Source organism: Glycine soja, chromosome 2, assembly GCF_004193775.1.
Source record: "Glycine soja cultivar W05 chromosome 2, ASM419377v2, whole genome shotgun sequence".
NCBI classification, from domain to species: domain Eukaryota; kingdom Viridiplantae; phylum Streptophyta; class Magnoliopsida; order Fabales; family Fabaceae; genus Glycine; species Glycine soja.
This window is the reverse complement of record NC_041003.1, coordinates 45506430-45528563: the sequence shown is the minus strand read 5'-3', so window position 1 is coordinate 45528563 and position 22134 is coordinate 45506430. Positions and strand designations below refer to the sequence as shown.

At 32.7% G+C, this 22134-nt stretch overlaps 2 protein-coding genes across 5 annotated transcripts; both read left to right on the top strand.

Annotated features, from left to right (window-relative positions):
- The first annotated feature begins 2097 nt into the window (after positions 1-2097).
- On the top strand, positions 2098-9663 carry LOC114398222 (nucleolar complex protein 4 homolog). The gene is made up of 14 exons (XM_028360396.1): positions 2098-2608; positions 2693-2766; positions 3010-3071; positions 3214-3265; positions 3588-3688; positions 3927-4003; positions 4216-4317; positions 7545-7603; positions 7689-7863; positions 8163-8336; positions 8492-8633; positions 8771-8828; positions 8957-9062; positions 9199-9663. The coding sequence occupies exons 1-14, from the start codon at positions 2174-2176 to the stop codon at positions 9337-9339; spliced, it is 1758 nt and encodes a 585-aa protein (XP_028216197.1). The 5' UTR covers positions 2098-2173; the 3' UTR covers positions 9340-9663.
- Positions 9664-14367: 4704 nt separating this feature from the next.
- On the top strand, positions 14368-21664 carry LOC114398193 (senescence-associated protein AAF, chlorolplastic-like). 4 transcript variants are annotated; one of them, XM_028360386.1, is made up of 13 exons: positions 14368-14570; positions 15853-16249; positions 16460-16558; positions 16940-17013; positions 17464-17540; positions 17635-17706; positions 19423-19491; positions 19708-19754; positions 19831-19960; positions 20078-20146; positions 20236-20339; positions 20889-20964; positions 21063-21664. In XM_028360386.1, exons 2-13 carry the CDS (start codon positions 15915-15917, stop codon positions 21231-21233), a joined length of 1323 nt encoding a protein of 440 aa, XP_028216187.1. In that variant the 5' UTR covers positions 14368-14570; positions 15853-15914; the 3' UTR covers positions 21234-21664. The 4 variants fall into 4 exon arrangements, with proteins under 4 accessions (XP_028216187.1, XP_028216165.1, XP_028216180.1 ...); XM_028360364.1 differs by having other exon boundaries at positions 14368-14694; XM_028360379.1 differs by having other exon boundaries at positions 14368-14751.
- The last annotated feature ends 470 nt before the right edge of the window (positions 21665-22134 follow it).

Genomic DNA, 22134 nt, shown 5'->3' with positions numbered 1-22134 from the left:
AAAATTTGGACATCAAAGATTGCAGCATCCTATCTTTTTTTAAATTATTTGATTATATCGTTTATGAACATCACATTAACATTTTAGGAAATGAAACAATTACATTTCAAAAATTAGAATAATGAGATTAAAAAGATAAATAAATAAATGGCTTTTTTGTCTAATAATTTATAGAGTGCTTAGTGTAATGTAGAAATATTGGGCTATGGTTATGTCAGGTTTTGAAGAAGATTCTTAGGGACCAATAAAGACTTAATTACACCATTTTAGCTAGCCCTAACACACACACACACACATCAACTTACCTTGGAGAGAAAAAAGAGAAGGAGGATAAAAGGAAAAAAAAAAGCCTTCACCCAATACCCACACTTAGGACTACTTGGTGAGTGCATCCCAATCTTGTTTTCTATTTTCTTAGTTTTGGTTGGTTGTTGCTCCTTTTTCCCTTCAATTTTGCATTTTTGTAGTTAAAATTCAAATTTGGGGAAATGTTGATTCTTTAGTTATTTGCATTGATGGGTTAAAATAAGGGTTTTTATGTTTGGAAACTTATGGAAATAATATTTGAACATTTGTTGGTTTTTTGGTAGGTGCTCTAAGCAAATGTATAAAAATCTAACATTTTAATCACTTGCAGATTGTCGCCTTAGGCTAAACGCAAGCCCTCCCAAATCGTAAGGGTGGGTTATGTGTTGTGACACCAAGCGCAATATTGTTGCACCAAGTGTAGTACCTTCACAAAGCATGTGTTGGAACATTTGCATAAGCGCTAAGAGCATCCTTCAATGCACTAAGCATAAGACATCCAAATAACATGCTTGGAACTTTTGTACAATGGTGTTGAGCGCCATCTAAGTGCAAGAGTAATAGAGTAATACAGGTTTCCAATCAAGTAGTTACTTTCATTATTAAATTGTATGTCCACTTATGACTACATAATGATAATAAATGCCCACATATGAATGATGGAAAGTCTTATTTGGTGAAAGAATGATAATTACTCCTTTAGTCACCAAAGGATGACAATAGATTTAAGTTAGCAAAATAAATGTGCATAATACTTTTATGTATCCTTTTCGACAAGGAAATTTTTTTTGTCCCCTTAGGTCCTCAAAGAGCGGTAAGGGAAGAGTAATGATAAAGACAAGAAAGACACTTCCTGAAGAATGTGAGCTCAATTCAACCACAAGATGAAAAAATAAAAAAATACAGACTAATAGATGACACATACAAAGTTTGAGATTTATTTCAAGATGCATTTTATTTAAGCAAATTGTTAAAGCTGTACACCAAATTAAATCTCAAAGAAAAGTTTTATAAAATTTATGTAGTTTTGACATATATGTTTAAATTGTTGCATATTAGGATACTCATTGAGATGTCTCACTAATTTAAGTTTCATCCTCTAGATTAAATAGATTCAGAATGACTATGTACCAAGCGTGAATTTATTTTGATATGATTCTTGTATCTTCTTAGGCTTACTTTTGAGATACTTGCTTTGCTTTTTTAGTTAGAGACCTCTATGTTTGGGATTCACCCTTTGCATGTATATAATGGTATTTTTGAAAAACGTGTGCACAAGAAACATTATTCTCACATAACGGTTGTCATATATTAATGCTTTCATTATCAACTAGAGTTTGATGTAGATTTATCATAATATCCACCGGGTAATGAAAAATAAGTTTTAACAAGAAAAAAATTAAAAATATTTAATATCCACACAAACAAATTTACCATGTGTTTCTTTTTCATAAGCTAAGTAAAGATTAAAAAAATATAATGATATTTTTTCTTATTATCCATGATGCATAAATAACAATCAATTTATCGATGAACTTTTACGGATCAAATCTAAACCTTAAAAAAAGATTATTTAATTTGTAGATTGGACTTAAGCAATCCTTCTAAAATATGGGCTTGGCGGACCGGTCTTTATAGCCTCCCCTAATTAGATCTATGTTGTTGACGGTGGTTTCACCTTGTGACTTGTGAGGGGTAGTTGTATCCATTTAAGTCCTTTCAGGGGTGCAGGAAACAAAACAGAGGTGCAGAAAGTAATGGTCAACTAACTAAACTCTCTCTCCCTCCCTCCGTCTAAAACTAAAACCCTCAACACTACTAAATTAAACCTCGTGCAGCTGCGGGGCGTGTTCTTTTGTGCCGAACCATGGATCCTCCAAGGAAGAAGAAGAAAGGACGATACGGCGTCGCAGAGCTGAAAACCCTAGGGAACCAGCTTCTCTCTTCCGCCTCGCACATCAACAACCTCCCTCTCCTCCTCACCTTCGTTTCCCCTTCTTCCCCTCCTCACCACGTCCTCGAATCCCTCCTCTCGCTCCACTCCTTCTTCCTCCCTCTCCTCCCCAAGCTTCCTTCCTCCTCCGCCCCCTCCTCCGCCGACGACCAATCCGAGTTCATCTACCTCGCCTGGCTCCGTTCCAAGTTTGACGAGTTCCTCAAGTCCCTCCTCGACGTCCTCGCCTCGCCGCAGGGAGATGAGACGCTCAAGGAACTCGTGCTGGACACGCTCATGGAGTTTGTCAAGGTCGCCAATGGCGGTGCCTTCCACTCTTCTCTGTACCACAAGCTTCTCCATAGTATTGTACGTTATGCCAATTTTGTCGATAATTGTGGTTGTTTTCGTTGTTTTGATTCGATTTCGTTGATTTTGGATTGATACTATTAGGTTTACTCTTCTAGCCCCCCTACGTTTTTGGTGGATTTACTGGCGACGAAGTATTTCAAGTATATTGATGTTCGGTATGGATATTGTGCTCTTAAGTTCTTTGCTATTATCACGGTTTATGGTATATACTGTATTATTTTACTATTAGCCCCTTTTATGGAAGGCTGAATTTATGTAGAAAGTGTTATGAGGATGAATTTGTTAGTCCTTGATTGAGATTCACTGACATGATTTTACGTGCATAAGTGTTTAGTGCATAGCTCATGTTGGTTATGGAGTTTTGTTAGTTTACTGACTTATTAAGTTACTTGGTGCAGCTATTTTACGTTTATAAGTCTAAAAAAGCTCGCTAGTACTTTGGAGGGAAAAGATGTCTCAGGTGCGTTTCTAGCCTATATTTTGTCTTCGTCTTCCAATTCTTAACGTGCAAAATTGCAAACAGGAGTTTTGTGTGCTGTTTTTTCAATTTCCAACTATTTGAGTATTCTCTGTTGGATAACTCATTTGCTTATCATTGTCAGATGATAAAATTGCAAGTGCAGATGGCACCAGTGAAAGTCAATTGAGCTCAAAGTTAGTGAGACCTATAGCCATTGCTTTGAAGCTACTTCTCTTGTTTTCTATTTCCTTCCTTTGTCAAGATATGTTTTTAGATCATCATAGCTGGTTGGCTATCATCTGTGTTAAATGACTATTTTCTTTTGTCATAATCCATGCTTACAACATGCTATAGTTTTGCCGCTCAATGCTGTCTAGTGCAATTTTAAAGTTGTACTTTTCTGAATTCTTCCAGGGAGACTTGGTTCAAGTTATGAAACTAGGAGATGAATAATTTACTTTAAATAACCATAATGATTTAATTCTGTCGATAACTTGAAAATATACTCTTTTTCAGTATGGAATGTGTCATCCACAACATGTATTACACTATATCACATGTTCCCCCACATAAAGGCTCGGATAATACATCTGATTTGGAAATGTGGAGCAGCTCAGGTAACTGTTTGCTCATTTGCTTGTTAGGCATTTTGGTTTTTAAAAACTATGTATCATAGTGAAGATCAGAAGATCTTGACTTTGATCCTTTTGAGGTCTATACATATGATGGAATATTTAGTGTTTTCTTCTCTTTCTCTCCTTAATACTTTGTACAATCTACAAATTGCTATTTCTTTTTAGATAAGAAACTATAGAAGTGTACCTGTATTTGTAATTTGGATTTTTTTGTCCATAGAAAGTGACCATAAGCAACTCTCTGGAGATAAGGGTGCTGATGATAAGCCGCAGAAGTCCCAGAAGCCTAACAAAAATGTCAGTTATTATTTCTTACTGTTTGCTAAGTTAAATGCTACTCCCCATTTTGTTTTTTCATTATTGAGGAACTCTTACCCTCCAATTTCCTAGTATATATTCATTTTAATGAATTTATATATTGAAGAGCCTTCTCATTTGAAAACTCTTGTAATTGTTTGTGTACTTTTTCATTTTTTACTGTCTACTTAATTTTCATTTTACATGTATAGGTATTGTCAGCAGCCAAAATTGCGAAGAAGATGAAGTTAAAATTTACTAAAGCATGGATTGCATATCTTAGATTGCCTCTTCCACATGATGTTTACAAAGAGGTAATCTACAAGTTATGCTTTTGAAATTTGAACATAGCTGAAACATGGTGTGAATGTCATGTAAGATGATGTCTCAAGGTTGTCATGAGATCCAATGTAGGAGTGGAAGGGGGGAAGAAACACACATGGTGGAATTGTAACACTGGTCGTAAGATCCTAGTAGAATAGAAGTACAATATATAGCCAACATTGTCCATATGTTCTCCATTGTTAATATAATGAGAGTTGAATAATGACAACTGTTAGTTAGTTAGTTGGACTAGTTAGAAGAGATTGGTTATATATAGGGGAAATTACAATGAAGGGCATTCTGTGAATTTGATAGTTTGTGTTTGTGAGAAAGGAGAGATCCTTTTTGAAGGGAAAATCCTTTGGGGGGTGGGGGGATTCTGTTCTCCATTATCTGTTCTTCAATCTTCTATAATTCAGTTCTATTCTTTCGGTTTTCTCTCTCCAGTTTCCATCTTATTTTCTGTTTTGTTCTTCAATAATATTCTGAAGAGAAGAACAAAGTTCTTGGCACCCAAGTTGAACTTGAAATTAGATCAAAATGGAAGAGAATTTCAAAAAGAGGGATAGCTGCATTTGGATGGTGTTTCACATGCAGAGACAAGTGATTAGGGCAATTTTTTTTAAAGGAACCATTCTGGGCTGGGTTGTAAAACCTGATCTTTGTGTTGATGGATCTGAAAGTCATTGAGAAGCGGCAATCCCTTGATTCTACATGTCTACCCGACAATCTCACAAAGATCCTACCAATCTTCGATCTTACATGAGCAAGAAATGGTTTAAAAGTTGTAGGTTCCTATGTTCCTAAAAGTAACATTGTGATTTTAACAATGATCATAATAATTGTAAATACGGTGGTGTGGTAAGTGGTAACCTTTTCTTACCATGCCTTGAGAATATTGGTTGCCCTTCCCTTTAAATATTGGGTCCTTACTTTATGTGTAAATATATCCTGACGATGCATACAGCCCTCTCCTGTATCATACAGGAGAGATGATAAAACCTTTTTAATAGTCCTCAATTGAGGACATCCTGCTCAATTTTATGTTTCTTTTTGTAAAAGAAATAAATATTGATAGGCATGCCAGTAAGTTTCTTTAACAAATAGAGGTTGTGGTTCAGAAATCTGGATATTATTGTTTTTTCTGGAGTTAAGATGGTTTCTGTACTTACTGTGTCCTTAATGCCCTCCACTTTCACTGTCATTATAATCTTGAATCTCTGCTAGCTAGAAGTCTGATAGATACCCATTAGTTAGGTGGTTACAACAGTTAACTAGTTAGGTTAGTTGGTCAAAGAAATAAATCATGTTGCCTATAAATAAGAAGAGAGCTTAAGAGAGAGGACCACTTGTCATTTGCGAGAGGGAATTATTGCCTTTCTAGTTTCTAGTAAAGATACCAACTACCAAGTTTCTATCAAATTCCTTGTCATCAGTTCATCAACTTTTTTTGTTTTCTAGGAAAGAACAGATTAATTCAGCTTGTGGCCTTTTGTTTTTCATTCAGAACCTTTATTAATCTATGAAGCTTAAATAGTCTTCTGTTCACAAAAATCATTGGTTGCAGTAAGATTCTTAATTAGCTATATATATCATGGGTGATATTAAATAAACTGCCTAATTATAAATTATAATAATCATGCATTGGGATGATAATAACTTGTCGTTGTTATCTCTATACTCAAAACAGAGAGGCCTTCAAGTTTAATGAAGGTAACTACTTCAGTACTTCTTCATATATGGGATGGGCACTAGGAGCATATAGAAGGAACAAACTTGATTATAAAAGAATATCATTATTTGGGTGTAATTTTGATTATTTGACTCTGTTTATACTTTATAAGTCCAAAATTGGCTAGGAATATGGTTAGAATACTTCTTGTAAGACATCCTCCTCCTTTGAGCTAGTTTTTAAGATGGGCCTAGTCCTTTCTTATATGCTTATGGCATCACAGCCTATCTACTTTTCATATTGGGTCACCTGTTGATGTCCAGTCTTGAAAATTTCACGCTTTTGAAGTCTAGTCTAGTCTTGGGCATGAGGGGGCTGTATTAAGATTTCCCACATTGGCTAAGAATGTGGCTAGAATACTCTATGTTAAGACTTGGGTAATCCTCCTCTTTTGTGCTAGCATTTGGAAGTGAGTTAGGACCAGTCCATTTCTAATATGGTATTAAGGCCTACCCAATCATGATATTGGGTCACTTGCAAATGTTCAATTTTACAAACTTCACTTTCTAGATATTCAGTCTTGGGCATGAGGGGGTTGTGTTAATATGTTCCACATTTGTTAGGAATATGGCCAGGATACTCCTCATATGACTTGGGTATTCCTCATTCTTTGAGCTAGTTTTTGGGAGTAAGTTAGGTCCAATCCATTTCTAGTAGTAGTCCATACATTTCAGGACCTTGCATGAACATCTCTGTGTGTGTTCATAAGTTGTTTCCATGTGTACCTGCTTGCTTATGTGCACATGTGTATGTGTGGTCTGTGTTACTGTTAGGATTAATATGCAATATGCATAATTTGGAAAAAGAGATGAAAATGTAAACCGAAGGGAACCATGAAGAAAAACCTAACTGTCTATATGGGCAATTGGTCCTTTATACATAACGTTAGGACTTGGGATGCGTTATGACACAAAAGCTGTTCTATACAAACTTTAGAATACAACATTGGTTTTCATATTGATTTTTGATCTTCACAAAAGGTAGATTGCTGTGGTGAAGGATATGCGGGTCTGCATTTTTCTTGTTGGAAGAAGTGGTGAGATTTACAAACCTGAATAGGTTCAGATGTCAGTAGTTTGTCTGGTGCAAAGTAATTGGTCATTACTGTTATCAGTGCCATTTTCTTACTCTAATTTAAAATTTGAAAATATTACAGAGAGGATAGTAATCAGATGACTAAATAAGCAATCTTTGGATAATACAATTTTTTGTTGAAGATATTTTATTTGTGAATCAGGTCTCAGATACTTTTTAGCATATCATATGATATATTACTTACCTAATCTATTTCGCTTTGTTTGATTTCATTTTAAGTATGTAAAATATGAAGGTAAATGGTAATTATTATTGTGGTGATTGTATACGTGGCATTCTTTTTTTATGCCTTTGTTTTATATTTTATGCAACTGCATTATTATATACTTCTGCTCTTCATTAGTTTTTTTTCCCTTTCGATTTCCTGACCTGTGATTTTTTTATTACCAGGTTCTTGTTTGTCTTCACCAAGCAGTTATTCCTCATCTATCTAATCCCATCATCTTATGGTAAACATCTATGTTCCACAAAGTTGGCAATTTATTATGGTAACTAGATGTTGAATCTGACATCATGTAACTTTATTGTGTGCAGTGATTTCTTAACAAGATCATATGATGTTGGTGGTGTAGTTAGTGTGATGGCTCTTAGCAGCCTTTTTGTCCTAATGACCCAGTATGGATTGGAATACCCAAATTTCTATGACAAACTATATGCCCTCTTAGTTCCATCTATCTTCATGGCAAAACATCGAGCAAGGTTTTTCCAGGTGAATCTTTGTTAATAATTTTTTTCACTTATGACAAATAAAAATAACAAAAGTGGAATTTTGAATTAAAAAAGAATGCTTTCTGTTCAGCTGTATGAAGGACATATTAATGATCTATTAAATTGTTAATTTTTTTTTGTAAATTTTCTATGCTTGGCAATTTGGATAATGGAGATTAAGTTAGTTGGCTAGCCAAATTTGTAGAGATTAAGTGAATGATAAGAAAGATTTTGTTGTATGTAAATCCTGTGCATGTGCTGCTTGCTGACAAATGACAATATGCAATTTCCTAATTGCAGCTTCTTGATTCTTGCCTCAAGTCACCTCTTCTTCCAGCTTACCTGGCTGCTTCCTTTGCAAAGAAATTGAGTAGGTTGTTGCTTTCAGTTCCTCCTTCAGGTGCATTAGTTATTACAGCTCTGATACACAATCTTCTGCGTAGACATCCTTCAATCAACTGTTTGGTGCACCGGGTAAATACAGTTTTCTTTAATCTGTTTTTTGTTTTGTCTATTGCTTAAACTAATCATTGATTTCTTGATTGCATCTTCAGTACTGGAGATGTTACTAAGGATCATGTTAAAATATTACATCTTGATTGAACTTGTAATTTCTGATATATGAGCAGGAAGATGGTGTTGACGAAGGGAAAGGGGATGAAGGAATGGCTACTAACTCGGATAATGCAAAGACTGCCATGCCCAGCCAGAAATCAGGCATTGACCATTTTAACAGTAGTGAAACTGATCCTAAGAAGTCAGGTGCTATGAGTAAGTATCTTCGTTATGTATTGTTGACTAGTCTTTAAGGAAATAAAGTCAACTAGTCAACTCTTTCTTGGTGGTAGAGTTACATTTTTTTCCTGGCCTTCTATATTTCTTTTGCTGATGAAGATCTCTTGGAGCAGGGAGTTCTCTTTGGGAAATTGATACTATTCTTCACCACTACTGTCCTCCTGCCTCACGGCAAGTGTTTTGAAATTGTTGCTTTATTCCTAGTTTTTCTTTTCTTCTTTCCCCAATTTGATTTCAAATGTCATATTTGGAATTTGACATACTCCCTTAAATGTTGCGTACTTTGCTTGTGCTTTTAGGTTTGCTTTGTCTCTTGGGAATGATTTGACAGTCAGGGCCAAAACAACTGAAGTTAATGTTGGTGATTTTAGTGCTGGTTCATATGCAACAATCCTTGGAGCAGAGGTGATATAATAATTGCTCTATTTTTCTTCGCTTCTCATGATGTGCTTATGTTGTTTGAATTATAAAAGGAAGTAGAGAAAGATGCGCATACTGCTCATTGTCTTGTATTGTCTGGTGACAACTTGCACCATTGCAGATATCGCGGAGGGTAAAGCAGGTTCCCCTAGCATTCTTCAAAGCAACTCCTTCCTCTTTATTTTCAGAGACTGATTTTGCTGGTTGGACTTTCAAATGTGAAGAAACACCCAAAATGATCAATGACAGGGAGAGTACCTAAGATTTATCGTAACATGAATGCTGTTCTGTGAAATGACTCAACAGAGTGCTCACCATTCATTGTTGTCCATCTCGGAAATGTCTGCTTGTTTTGTGAAGAGATGTCACTTGTTTGATTTATTTATTTTTACTTGAGGAAGCAAATCATAAAGGAAGAGGGTTTTGGGTTGGGGTGAGCGCCTGGGAACATGTTCGAGTTCCCTTGTGGCTCACTATTGGAACATAAACTTAAGATTAAATTGAAGTGTTAGATGTAACATTCAGAAGATAAATTTTGCCACATTCTTTTTACTGCAGTAGAGTAATTTGTTCCTCAATCTTTTAATTCAAATTTGTTCCTCGCCCTAGTAGTACATTATTAGAATCATTCATTGAGTTGTGGTATAACTTGGTAAGGTTGCAGCCACATAAAATTTATGTCATCGAAGAGTACCGAGTTACTTGTATGGCAAGACAAATTAACCTTTTTCACATTTCTTTTTATTTCGTTGCATTTTCTGGGTCTAATACGGTGTAGTAAGCAAGTGAAAAAATGAAGTTGACGGAGTTTCACTCAATCTCTTCTGAAGTCTCGGAGTGTAGTGGACCCCAACAGAAGATGTGGTAAAAACACACTTAACACACAAATTAGAAAGTATTTCAGAATGTGGGTGAGTTTCCAAGTGAGTGCATACCTTTCAGTGGTGTGTTTCTTACATAATATGTGGATATTGTTGGAGTATTGAGATTCATGACTGGTAAGCCGTTAGACGGTTTGTCATTTATAATCGGTTGGTTGGTATTCAATCTTTTGATTGTAATGGGTAGTTGTTGAGTTACCGTACCAGTTGCTTTTTTTTTCAATGGTTGTCAATATTTAGATTGTATTGAAATACATAGTCCGTTGGACTCTATTAAGTTGGGATATCGGTTCAGAATAACAGTGATAGAAGGCATCAAACATGTTGCAGAGTAACACTAAGATGAGTTGTACATATAAGAGAAAAATAAAGATGCCTAGTGTTAACTCGTTGACAAATGTATCAAATTGTTACAAGTAATCGAAAGTCCAAGTGTCGAATTCACAAGGATATTGTTTGTATTTAGATTAATGCAAACTCAATTTAAAAGTAATAGATAAAGAATTTAAAATAAAGATAAGAAAATAGACAAGATAAAGATTTAAAGATCAAAATAGAAGATAAAGAAAATATGAAAATAAAAGTAAAAGAGAAGAAAAAAAGATTGAGATAAAGATAAAAAATAAGATTAGAAAAAAGAAAAGAAAAGATGAATGTGATGTTGTTGGTGGGATCTAGCATGTCCTCTTTGTCTAGAATGTATGAGTTTATGATTTTTCTTTATCAATTTAGGTGATTATATTTTGCCCACGGTTCATTCACTTGCTCCTGATTTCTCAGGAGCCTATTTTATTTATCTATCTTCCAAATTTCTTTCCAAAGACTTAACAAATAAAATGCATGAAGTATGAATTCTAGATGTTTGTAAGAATGCATGGGCATAAAATTATCATTCTATGTCTAGCAATGACTTTCTTATGAAATCTTTTCTTTTTGTTCTATTCAAAGTTATCTTCTTTCTAGTGTTTAACATCTAAAACTAATGCGTAAAAGAATACAAAGATGAATAATGCAAGATAAAAACAGAAAAGATAATAGAATAGAAAAATCTGGAAAGAATCCTATTGCATTGATAAATATGAACTACGTCATACATCATTTTGACTTTTTAGGCCTGTCATACATCATTTTGGCTTTTTAGGCCTGTCAGGGTCTAACTTGGGGGTGAAATAAATAATGAGATAAAATTTACCCTACCCGAGGGGGTTAATGTGATGTGTCTTTCTGTTTGGCCTGACTCCCTTTTTATAGTTGTTGTATTAGACTTGAGCCTGATGCTAAAAATCTTCATTTTTGATATTTTCTCCATCTTTTTATCTTTTAATCTATCCTCTTTTTCATATCTACAAGTCATAAATAATAAAATTATCAAATCTTAATATTTAAGCCAAAAATAACTGCTAAATAAATATTTTTAAAGATATTTTCAATATATTTCTATTATCAAAATAATTCATATTTAACAGTTATCACCTAGTTTATTTTTTTAATATACTATTTGAATTTTGTATTTTACTTATGTAAATTGTCATCCATTGTAATTTTATCCAATTTGACTTAGATGTCTCTGGTGTCAAAGATACATATGATTTAAACAAAAAAATCTAAAATGATGGTTTACTTTCATCACAATATCCAATAATAAAATAAAATAAGACAATAAAAAGGTCTTCATAAATGATGTTATAATTGATTTTTTTTTAAATGATATAGGCAATATGTGGATAAGCAGATTGAATTAAATAGACTTATTCTAGTCTCTTTATAAAAAAAACAACTTATTCTTATTAGATTATGTTTGACAAAATTAGTTGTAAAATTAACTTATTAAATTAGATATATTTGATAAAACTAACTATTAAAGTAATTAAAAAGTATAAAATAATTGAAATAAATTTTTTTATATTCTATTATTTTATGTTATATTTTTTTATGTTAAATATTCTATTATTAATCTTATACTATTTCTTAAAATATTTTTAATCAAGTTTAAAATAATATAAGAAAATACACTTAAGTAGACATTATTCTTTTATTATGTTAATTAGTGTAATCATTAAAATAAATCTTCTTGTATAAAATTATTCATAAAATAGTAGATAAAATATGGTGTTAAAATAATAAATTAAATATTATAAGTGGTACAATGATTAAAATAAATATTGTAACATAAAAAATTTAAAATATAATAATAAAAAATAAGCCTATCATCTATTATTATCAATGTCTTGGTTTATAATGCTAAATTAATAAAATAAATAGTTTAATCATTAAATTAAGAATGTAATATAAAAATAAAATAATGTAGAGTAAATCTATGATCTATTATTTCATATTAAATTAACAATATTGTTGTGCACTTCTTTCATCTTACTGGATGTATCATTCATATTTTTGTTTGTGTAGATTTGTGTAGAGTATATTCCACTTGGGTACTTGAGTTTGTGTAAATTTGTTAGCACCATCAGCTTGACAAAGTATTTTGGTGCTACTACCATCTTGATCATGTGCTTGGGTATTACTAAGCTCACTTAAATACAACACCTTCATCTCTCTCATATTGAGTGTCTTTCTTACGAATTTATTTATTTCCTTCTGCACCATCCACATTCTCACATTTCACAACTTTCTCACATTTCACAACTTATCAATGTTAGGATCCATAGAGGGTACAAACATTTTTCATCGGTTACTCTTTAAACAATTGACTTCATAATTCATTAAGTGAATAATTAATCATTTACTACGAAATTTTTTAACCTCAGGTTTTTCTAAAAAAAAAATGGATAATTAATCATTAAACTAAATCTTATAATAAATTACTTATATTATAAATTAACTATAACAATATATGTAATAAACCATCCTTAATTTTTTTGTCCCACCACTTCTTTGAACCACTAAACTTTCTTGTAGTAGGATCCCACCCTAAGTCAGTTTTCCCAAACTTCAAAAACTTTCAAATGTGCCAATTTTCATATAATCATACTTGTTCTTTAATGTTTTGTAAAAACATTTGCGGTTAATAATGACTTCAGATTCTTGATTAATGTGATTCTATTTAAATGTTACACACCCATTCTTCCTAATGAATTTGATGCAAAGTTCACATAAATTTTTCTTACATTCATCAATCCATTTAAAATTGATCCCTTGCGTATTATCATTAGTTGAAGTCATCTTACAAATTTATCAAAAAAGTATAATGAATGAATTGAAGTAAAAATAAAATAAAATATAAAAAACCCAATTGTGCATCATAGTTAGAAATATAATACAAGAGCAATTTCATCATCAAGTATTAGAAATCTTGAATAGCATATTAAATTTTATTGTGCATATAAAAACCCAACACAACATGTGTCAAGAACTCAATATCAATAGATAATACAAAGACAAACATAACATGTGTCAATAACTCAATATCAATAGATAATACAACAACATAAGACATGACCTTTTTTTCTCTCATGCAAAACAGATTATCATTATAAGACACCATGCCAACCAAATTACAAAAGTAAAAAATAAAAAAAATAAAAAAAAAATCTAACTGTGCATCATAGTTAGAAATAACATACGAAAATAATTTTATCATCAAGTATTAGAAATTTTGTAAGAGCAAATAAAATTTTATTGTGCATATAAAAAACCCAACGCAACATGTGTCAAGAACTTAATGTCAATAGATAATGCAAAGAAACAAGACATATGACTTTTTTTTTTCCTCTCGGACAAAACAAATTATCATTAAAGAAATAAAGCATGCCTACCAAATTACAAAAATAATGCCTTACAAAAAGGATGAATTACCTTATATCACTAAATTCATAACTTATGAAAATCAAACAAATCTAAGCAAATAATACCCTCACTGAAAATTAAAAATACCATTACCTTGACACAAAAAAAAAAAAAAGGTTAGTGTGGACGAATCAAAAATGTGTGGGGAGAGAGTGTTGCACATTAAAGAAAAAAAAGAGACAACAAACATATGAATGAATAAAAAAGAAAAATAATAAAATTTTGATTTATTTAAAAATGATAAATACATTAAGGATAAAAAAAAAGAAATATAAAAAATTAAAAATTAACGTTTTAAAAAATGACTCTTCAAATAACATTAAACAATGCTAAAATTTACTAAAAAATTATTAAAAAAAACTTGTTTATCAAATAATTAAGTCAATTTTGTAATTACTAAAAAAACTAAAAATTAATTAAAATATCTTGTCAAAAATAACTTAAACATTAAAAAAAAAAGTTGGTGTACAAAATTTATTTTTTCTCCTCATCTTTTCCTTGCATACATCCAAAGGGGACAATTAAATTTTTATTCCATGATTTCTTTCTTTCCAAATTCAAATTCCAAACACACCATATCCCATCCGTTACGGATAGGGTTGTAGTCTCACTGTCCAAAGAAACAGGACAATTTATGAAACATGTCTGAACCTGGAATGCGTGGAGCTCCATTTCACAATTTTCACTCCTCACACACAACAACTCGCAAAGCACAATACTCCATCCCTTATGGTTTCTATTACGCCATTCCGAGTTTTTGTTTCTTCGTTGTTTGTTGGCATACAAAGGACCACACCCTCACCTTGTGGTTCTCCTTCCTCCTATCTTTTTTCTTCTATGGCTTTTCTCCTTTCAGTCTCTATCACTGTGACACATATATGATTCACCTTCACTCACTATAATTTTTCGTTCTCTTTGTCTTTCTTCCATAAGTAAGTTACTATCTTCCCACCCACACACACACTCTCCAGCGTTTTTTTCTCAATTGGGTATTGTCATTTACTGTGTTTAATTGGGATGTGTTGCTGTTGCACAGTGAGTTCTTGTTCCATGTTTTTGAAATTTTAACGACATCGTACTATGTTGTTCACGATGCTGTCGGATATTTCCCCCTGTTTTGGGTGATCTATCTGATTTTTCAATATTGAATGCTGATGTTCCTCCTGCAATGATGGAAATTGTTCGGCATGTCAATTTTGGGTTAATTTAATTGACAAATCTGGAATTCGTGTTTATGAAAATTGGTAATGTAATCTGCATATGATGTTTTCAACTTTAAACTTGAAGTCTCTATAGTCTATAATCACGGTAGTATTGATGTTGTTCAATTATCAATACTTCCGGATATTGAAAAAGTATGAACAGCATTTTGATCTGATTCATGGTTTTAGTAATCAATTGACTTAAATTGACCATCCACAGTTTTATATAAATAAATTATGGCACTCAGCCAACTGTTTAGGACCTTGTATTTCAAACATTTGAGTTATGTTCCCTACTTTAAAACTTTAAGTAGCTGAAATCAAAATAATGGAAAATTTGATCACAACCAAGGTACTGACAGCATGTTGCTTTCAAATAAGAATTGATTTATGGGGAATTTTGGGAGTTGACAGATTGTTAAGTTGTGTGTTTTTATTAAAAGATGTTCTTTATGAGAAACGTTTGTATGAGGTCGAGAATAGGGTGCAGAGTGTTGCATAAATGCTGAATATTATCATATATCTGAAATAACCCATCCCAGAAGTGGATTTGCAGAGATTTTCATAAGAATAACCTAAAAAGGCTTGCTTACTCTTGACTACTCTTTTTGGAACTTGAATGTTCAAAGTTCATAGCATTATGATTGCTATAAGCAATCCTCTACAAAATGATATAGACTTCACCAATAATTTGACCTGTCTGACTTTTATTAAAATATATGTAAAGCTGCTTATTTATACCTGTCTTGATTATCATCAAATAATGATGATGATGGTCTACTCACTATTAACATTGAATGGAAATTGTGGTCAGAAAAGTACCCATTGTAATATCCACTACTTCTATGTAAATTCGATGAATTCATTCTCTTTGTTGTTTTGTTACAGAATTGAGATATTGCATGTGAAATGAAGGCCAGACATATCTCATTCTTCTCTTGATCTTTCTGATGGCACTCGCTGCAAACAAAGTTTCAAGCAGTCCTATTGTGACTAATAGAACAGCTCTTTGTAGATCAGGTGAAAAACACTATTTTTCCTCGTCAACAAGGGTCAATAGAATACAGTTGTCAAGACATAGACTGGAACATGGACATCTGAACTATAGATGTCTCCACAGAGAGAGATCAACCTTATTCAATGACTGGTTTTGGTTCATTAACGGAAAACCTGTTGGTTTGATCTCCAAGAAGAAATCTTCTATCTCATGTAAATCAACAGGAGCAAATAATACTGAAGAGAAAGAATGTATTACAACTTATGATGATGTTTCCGATTTAACTAGGTAAGAGAATTAAATATAGATGGCAGTCCATCTGTTACAATTTTTCTGCTGTTTCCTAATTCTGAACCTTTACCCCTTAATTAATGTCTTTTAGTTGCCAATTTTATTGTATGTCAAACTTTCTTATCCTTTTGACAATGACTTGTAATTTTGTCACCATAAAATCTGAGGATTCAAACTTACATATTAGAGATCGTTTCATATGTACAGGGTACATACCAAAGATGAGAAAAATGATCACACTCTTGTTGTTCATGGCTTGGCTGATGCTTGTAGATTCGTTTGTAATGATGCAAAGTTTCTCTCACGGTACTACCAGTAACCTTGTTTTGGTCTTATTCAAACAATATATTTTTGTTTGAAACGTGCTTCCACTACTGTTCTTCAGTCCACTTTTATGAACTGTGAAGAATCCTTTAGTTGGAGAACTGTTTGATTATCACTATCCATTCAATTACTCAATTAAGCCATGTTTTAAATGGTATAAATATTTTAGTAATATTGAGTCATTCCATGAGGAATTGTAACATTGAATGCCTAGCTGACTTAAATATTGGTTCTCATGTCATTGTCAGTTCATTTCATGTAATTGTATATTTTACACCATTAAATATCTCTCATTCAAGAAATTACAGCAAAATAAAATTTTGTCTTGATGCAAAGAATAACTGTTAAATCTTGTTTCCTCAGTGGCATAATGAGGATGGATGCTCGTGCACGCCAAGATGTTGCTTTTCTTGGGACTGAATTTCTCAAACTTGATGGTTAGCTCACTTTTCTTTAAATGACGTATTATTATACTTTAACTTTTGATCTCACTTATTTCATCCAATGAAACAATTGATTTTGTTAGAAATAATAATTTTCTAAATATCTACGCTACAAGTTATTGTATTTCATTCACAAGGAATATCCTCCCATTACTCCCTGCCCTTCCTCTCTGCCCAACTAAATAAAGGAAGAGACAAAAAAGTCAAATGATATAGGCAGTGTATCAAACCAGCATCTGTAGTTCAAGAGACTATATAGTTCCATCACAGTGTATTGGTGATTACTTGTTGTAATTCTCTTTTCTCTACATATGTGTTGAACTTCTCTTCCTATGACTTCCTTTTTTGAAAGAGGAAGGTTCAAGAGATGCACCTTTATAGATGATTTATTCATATGTAACCATTATAGGGTCAACTTACATTTACTTTTATTTTGCTGCATAGCTCGGGCAAGAGAGGATACTGAGAAAATTGACCGTGATGTCAAGGAAAAAGCTAGCCGACTTAGTCATATTGCTACTGTATGTATCATCTATATCTTTAAATTTGCTGGTTGAAGATGAAAAGTACACACGCTGGTGGTAAAATGATTTTTTTATAATATATGCTCTGTAGATATTGAAAGATAAAGCTCAGTCCAGATTGAAAAATGCTGCTGATGAGCATTGGAATGATGGGGCCTTAGAGGTAAATCTGTTCATATAATCGCTTATGTTTCATCTACAAGATGCTATTTGTGATTAGTTTGATAAAATCAATAAAGATAAAATTTGCATCATGTGATATTTGTCTTTTATATTTTGCTCATATCCCTACCACTGTTGACTTTGCTTGTACTAGACAAGATATGATTTAGAATAAATGCATTAGAGAGAAAGTTAGGATAGCACCTATTGTAGAAAAAATGGTCGAAGCATGTTTAGAGACGACCTGTAAAAGCACTAATCATAAGAGCAGATTAGATGGAGGTTAGTCCAGTCACTAGAAGTAGAGGGACATCAAGAAAAACTGTTAGTGAAACCATGGAGAAGGATTTAGATGTCTAGAGTCTAGACATGATTTTCAATAGAAAATTATGGCATCATTTGATCTATGTAGTGTAGCCTACTCCACCTAGTGGGAAAAGGCTTGGTCATTGTTGTTTTCACTCTCACTATCATTTCTATTAGTTATCATTTACTGTTGATTGTTGAAAAAAAAGAAGATATAGTGTTGCAAAATATCTTAAAAATAGACATGTTTTTTTCTCTTCCATCGAATACTAGTATCTTTATTTAACAAAGAACCATTTGTGGGCATAAGTGAAAAATGTAAGGGATGGTGTTTTGCTATATGATTAGCAAGGGTTGGCATGGGCACACCTTGTGAGTGGCATGATGATACTAGGAGAACCACACCACAAAAGCTATTCATTTTAGTTGGAGAGCTGAGACCTTAAACACCCCACATTAGAATTGCATTCTTTCAATGTGGCACTCAAATCCCTTACTTTGCAATTGGATCCTAACACATGATCTCTTAAACATATTTTCTGGGACATCTATAAAATACTTTCATTGTGCATTTAAGACAAATTGACTAGGAAAAACTTGAATTTCAGTCTTCCCAAGCAATAATTTATTAAATTAAATTAAATTAAAAAGTTAATAAAATATGTTTCCATGCTCTCAAATTTCTTTTAGTTAAAAAATATTTTGTACCACATCAAGGCATAAAAAATTAACACAATGTACTTTTCAGGAAAGAGGAATATCAAACCATTTGATCTATAACTTTTTTTTTGGATACATTTTTTGTTTTAACTTATATATGCACTATCAACACATACTTACTGTTAATGCTTCTCAGATTGACCAAAATCATTTTCATGAGGAGATTTTAAGGCCCAATTGTTTTAAAGTTGGATAGAAATTTTCTATAGGATTAATTTTAAAACATTGAATGTAATTGAGATTTGTGCCCTGCTAATCTCAAACATAGATTTTACAATGGATCATGTGGCAATGTGGGAGGAATTGATTCTGGTGTTAAAATAAACAAGCATTTATAGCATTACCATCTGATTCCAATTCTATGTAAAAGGTATATCATATGGTTCAGTTTAAGCCTTACCATGGGCCAAATAAAATAATGTTTTTTCTTTTTCTTTTTTAAAGGAACCTAACAAAACTGCTTTGTAAAGAAACACAGTTTGTTTTGCTTCCCAATCTAGTGTTAGTTTTTAAAATTGTTTCTGTTCTTATAGATGTTTCCTATGTATTCCTATGTCATGTAGATCTTTATATGAATCACTGGATCCTTTTGCAAGTTTATATCATGAAAACACTAAGTGTTTGATTACATAAAATATGTATGAATAGCCAGAAAATATGACTCCTTTTGACATAACTTTTGAACTGTCAGACTGATTTACGTCTTGCTGACTTCCGTGCTAAGCAACGTGCAATGGAAGATGCCCTTATGGCCTTGGAGGTGATATTTTATGCTCTGAAAGTGTTTTCTATTGAAACTTTTTGTGTTTTATTGTTTCAAAGTAACAGTGTGTGATCAGTGGTCCCTGCTAGCGGGCATTATTTTGCATATGCTATGATAATTAGTAAATATGCTGCCCAACTTATTTCAAAATACCATGTTCATTTTTTTAAGCTCTAGAGAAATAATTTATTTTCTATTATGTAAATTTTTCAGCTTATCAAAAACATCCATGACAGGATGGTGAGCAAGATGTATAACTTGTAAGTGAAGTAACTTCGAATGCCTGTTTATATATATAATAAGCTCTAAAATGTTTTATATGATGTTGGCATGCAGTCCACTTCGCAGAGATAAAGGATCTCTTTCAGAAAATAATGTAAGAGGTCGAATAATGCTTGAAAAGAATGGAAAAACCACAAATTCCTTTCCTGGGGATGTGACCACAGAAAGGATTGCTGCTCTTCAGGTCTTTCTTCTTTTCCATCTTGTTCTAGTTCTGTTTATATATAATCAAGTCCCCCTAAATCAATTGAATCAGGAAGCATATCAATCAATCATATTGTAAAGATTTTAAGACGTACAGGAAGCATACTGGAGTATGGCGTCAGCACTTTCTGAAGCAGATGGAATCGATTACACTGATCCTGAAGAGGTTTGATTCTCCATTCAGATTTATTTCTGTCTGAACTCTGATCTCAATCATCATTTAAGTAATTACATACTTTTTTCTACTGGGGGCAGCTTGAGTTGTTGGTCAGAACTCTTATAGATCTGGATGCAATGGATGGTAAACAAAGTGTTTCTTTATTGGCAGAGTGTTCTAGTTCCCCTGATGTCAGCACTAGGTAAGCTTCCTGTGATGTTACAATCTTTCAAGGAATTGGTTGCATTCTCTAATGTGCACAGTTAAAAGTGAAAATCCATGTTTTTCTTTTAACCAAATTCTTTGCTCTTAAAATTTCTGGCAATATATAACTAGTACTTAGTAGGAAGGTTATTTTATGCCATTATGATCTTAGCATGGTTGGCTTCATGATTTGATTTTGTATTCTTCATGATTAACATATTTTGATTGTTCTATCACAGTTACGACATTCTCATACAGTGAATTTGATTTTCCATGGCATTAAGTTATGCAATATTAGATTTAGATAAAATGATGTAATGGTAAAAAAAAGATTAATTAATGATGCAAAACGTCTCATGAATACTCTTAAAGAAATATATGGTAGTAACATGGAAATATATCTTTTGCAAAAATAAAACTATCCAATAAAGAACATGCATGAATTCAACCTTAACCAATACCTTATCATGCTTTTCCTCCGTTGTTTATTTTCATTTTCTGTGGGCTTTTATTTAATATGTGCATGTGTGTCATGTGCATTTTCTAGACGAGCTTTAGCAAATGCATTGGCAGCAGCACCATCCATGTGGACTCTTGGAAATGCAGGGATGGGGGCATTACAGGTGGATGATTATAATTTTATGCAAAAAGTGCTATTGACCAGCAATATAGCTTCATTTTTTCTCTTAAGCAAAGTTGATTCCTTTAGTTTTTGTTGCAGAGACTGGCAGAAGATAGCAACCCAGCCATTGCTACCGCGGCATCCAAAGCTATTTATGAACTGAAAAAACAATGGGAAATAGAGGAAGGCGATAGCTGGAGGTTCATGATGGATGAAAACACCATGGAAGAAAAAGGAAGCATAGAATCTGATAATGAAGATACCAAATGAGAAATATTTTAAACATTGCACTGTACAGCATAGTTGCCTCCCAAGTATACTAACTAGTATAGGATTGACCCTCGTAATCACTAGAAAGAAACTACTTCTAGTGTAAGATGCCAATATGCTGTTCATGTGCATCATAAAATGCAGTTCTTTCCTCACATATTCATAGATCATAGATGCACATTTGTGATTATACTTGTTTGTACGAAAGAACTCATATATTGCTGGCTAAATATATATGATGGAGGCACCTAACATGCTGCATAGTGGGGCTTGTTGGTAGTAGTATAGTACCAAGGTTGTTTGACCATTGTATACATGCAAGCAATAGAGCAATTTCGTCCCTTGATGTTAGATTATTTGAATATTATTAGACAAAAGGATTGATGCATAGTACATTCATTGTTGAAATAAACGTCAACAAAGAACTGGTATTTTTTTTTTCCTTGCAATATGTGACCGAACGTTTATTAAGTATTGGCTGAGATGTTTGATACCATCTTCGTCACGATAGAGAACCAAAACTAAGGATTGAACCTATTTGCCAAGAAAATTGTTGATCATAAACAACCATTACACTGAGCTGATTGCTAGTGTTGTACTGTTGCTCATAAATCATAACCTACCATTACCATTTTGGTCTTATTCCTTCTATTCACTAGGGAAAAGAGACCATGATTAATTTGAAGTTTGGTCGGAAGATAAGTAAAGTTTGACCAATAATTATTTTTGTCAAAGATTTTAAAAAAAATAACCTACCATTTTGACTTATAGGATAATTGATATTAGGTTTTGCATTGAAAGTGATTAATGATCTTATATTGGGAAAAAATGCTTAGATAGAATCTCTCAAACAAAAAAACTGCAGCCTAAAAAAGAATAGCTTCTAAAAAGATTGTGGACA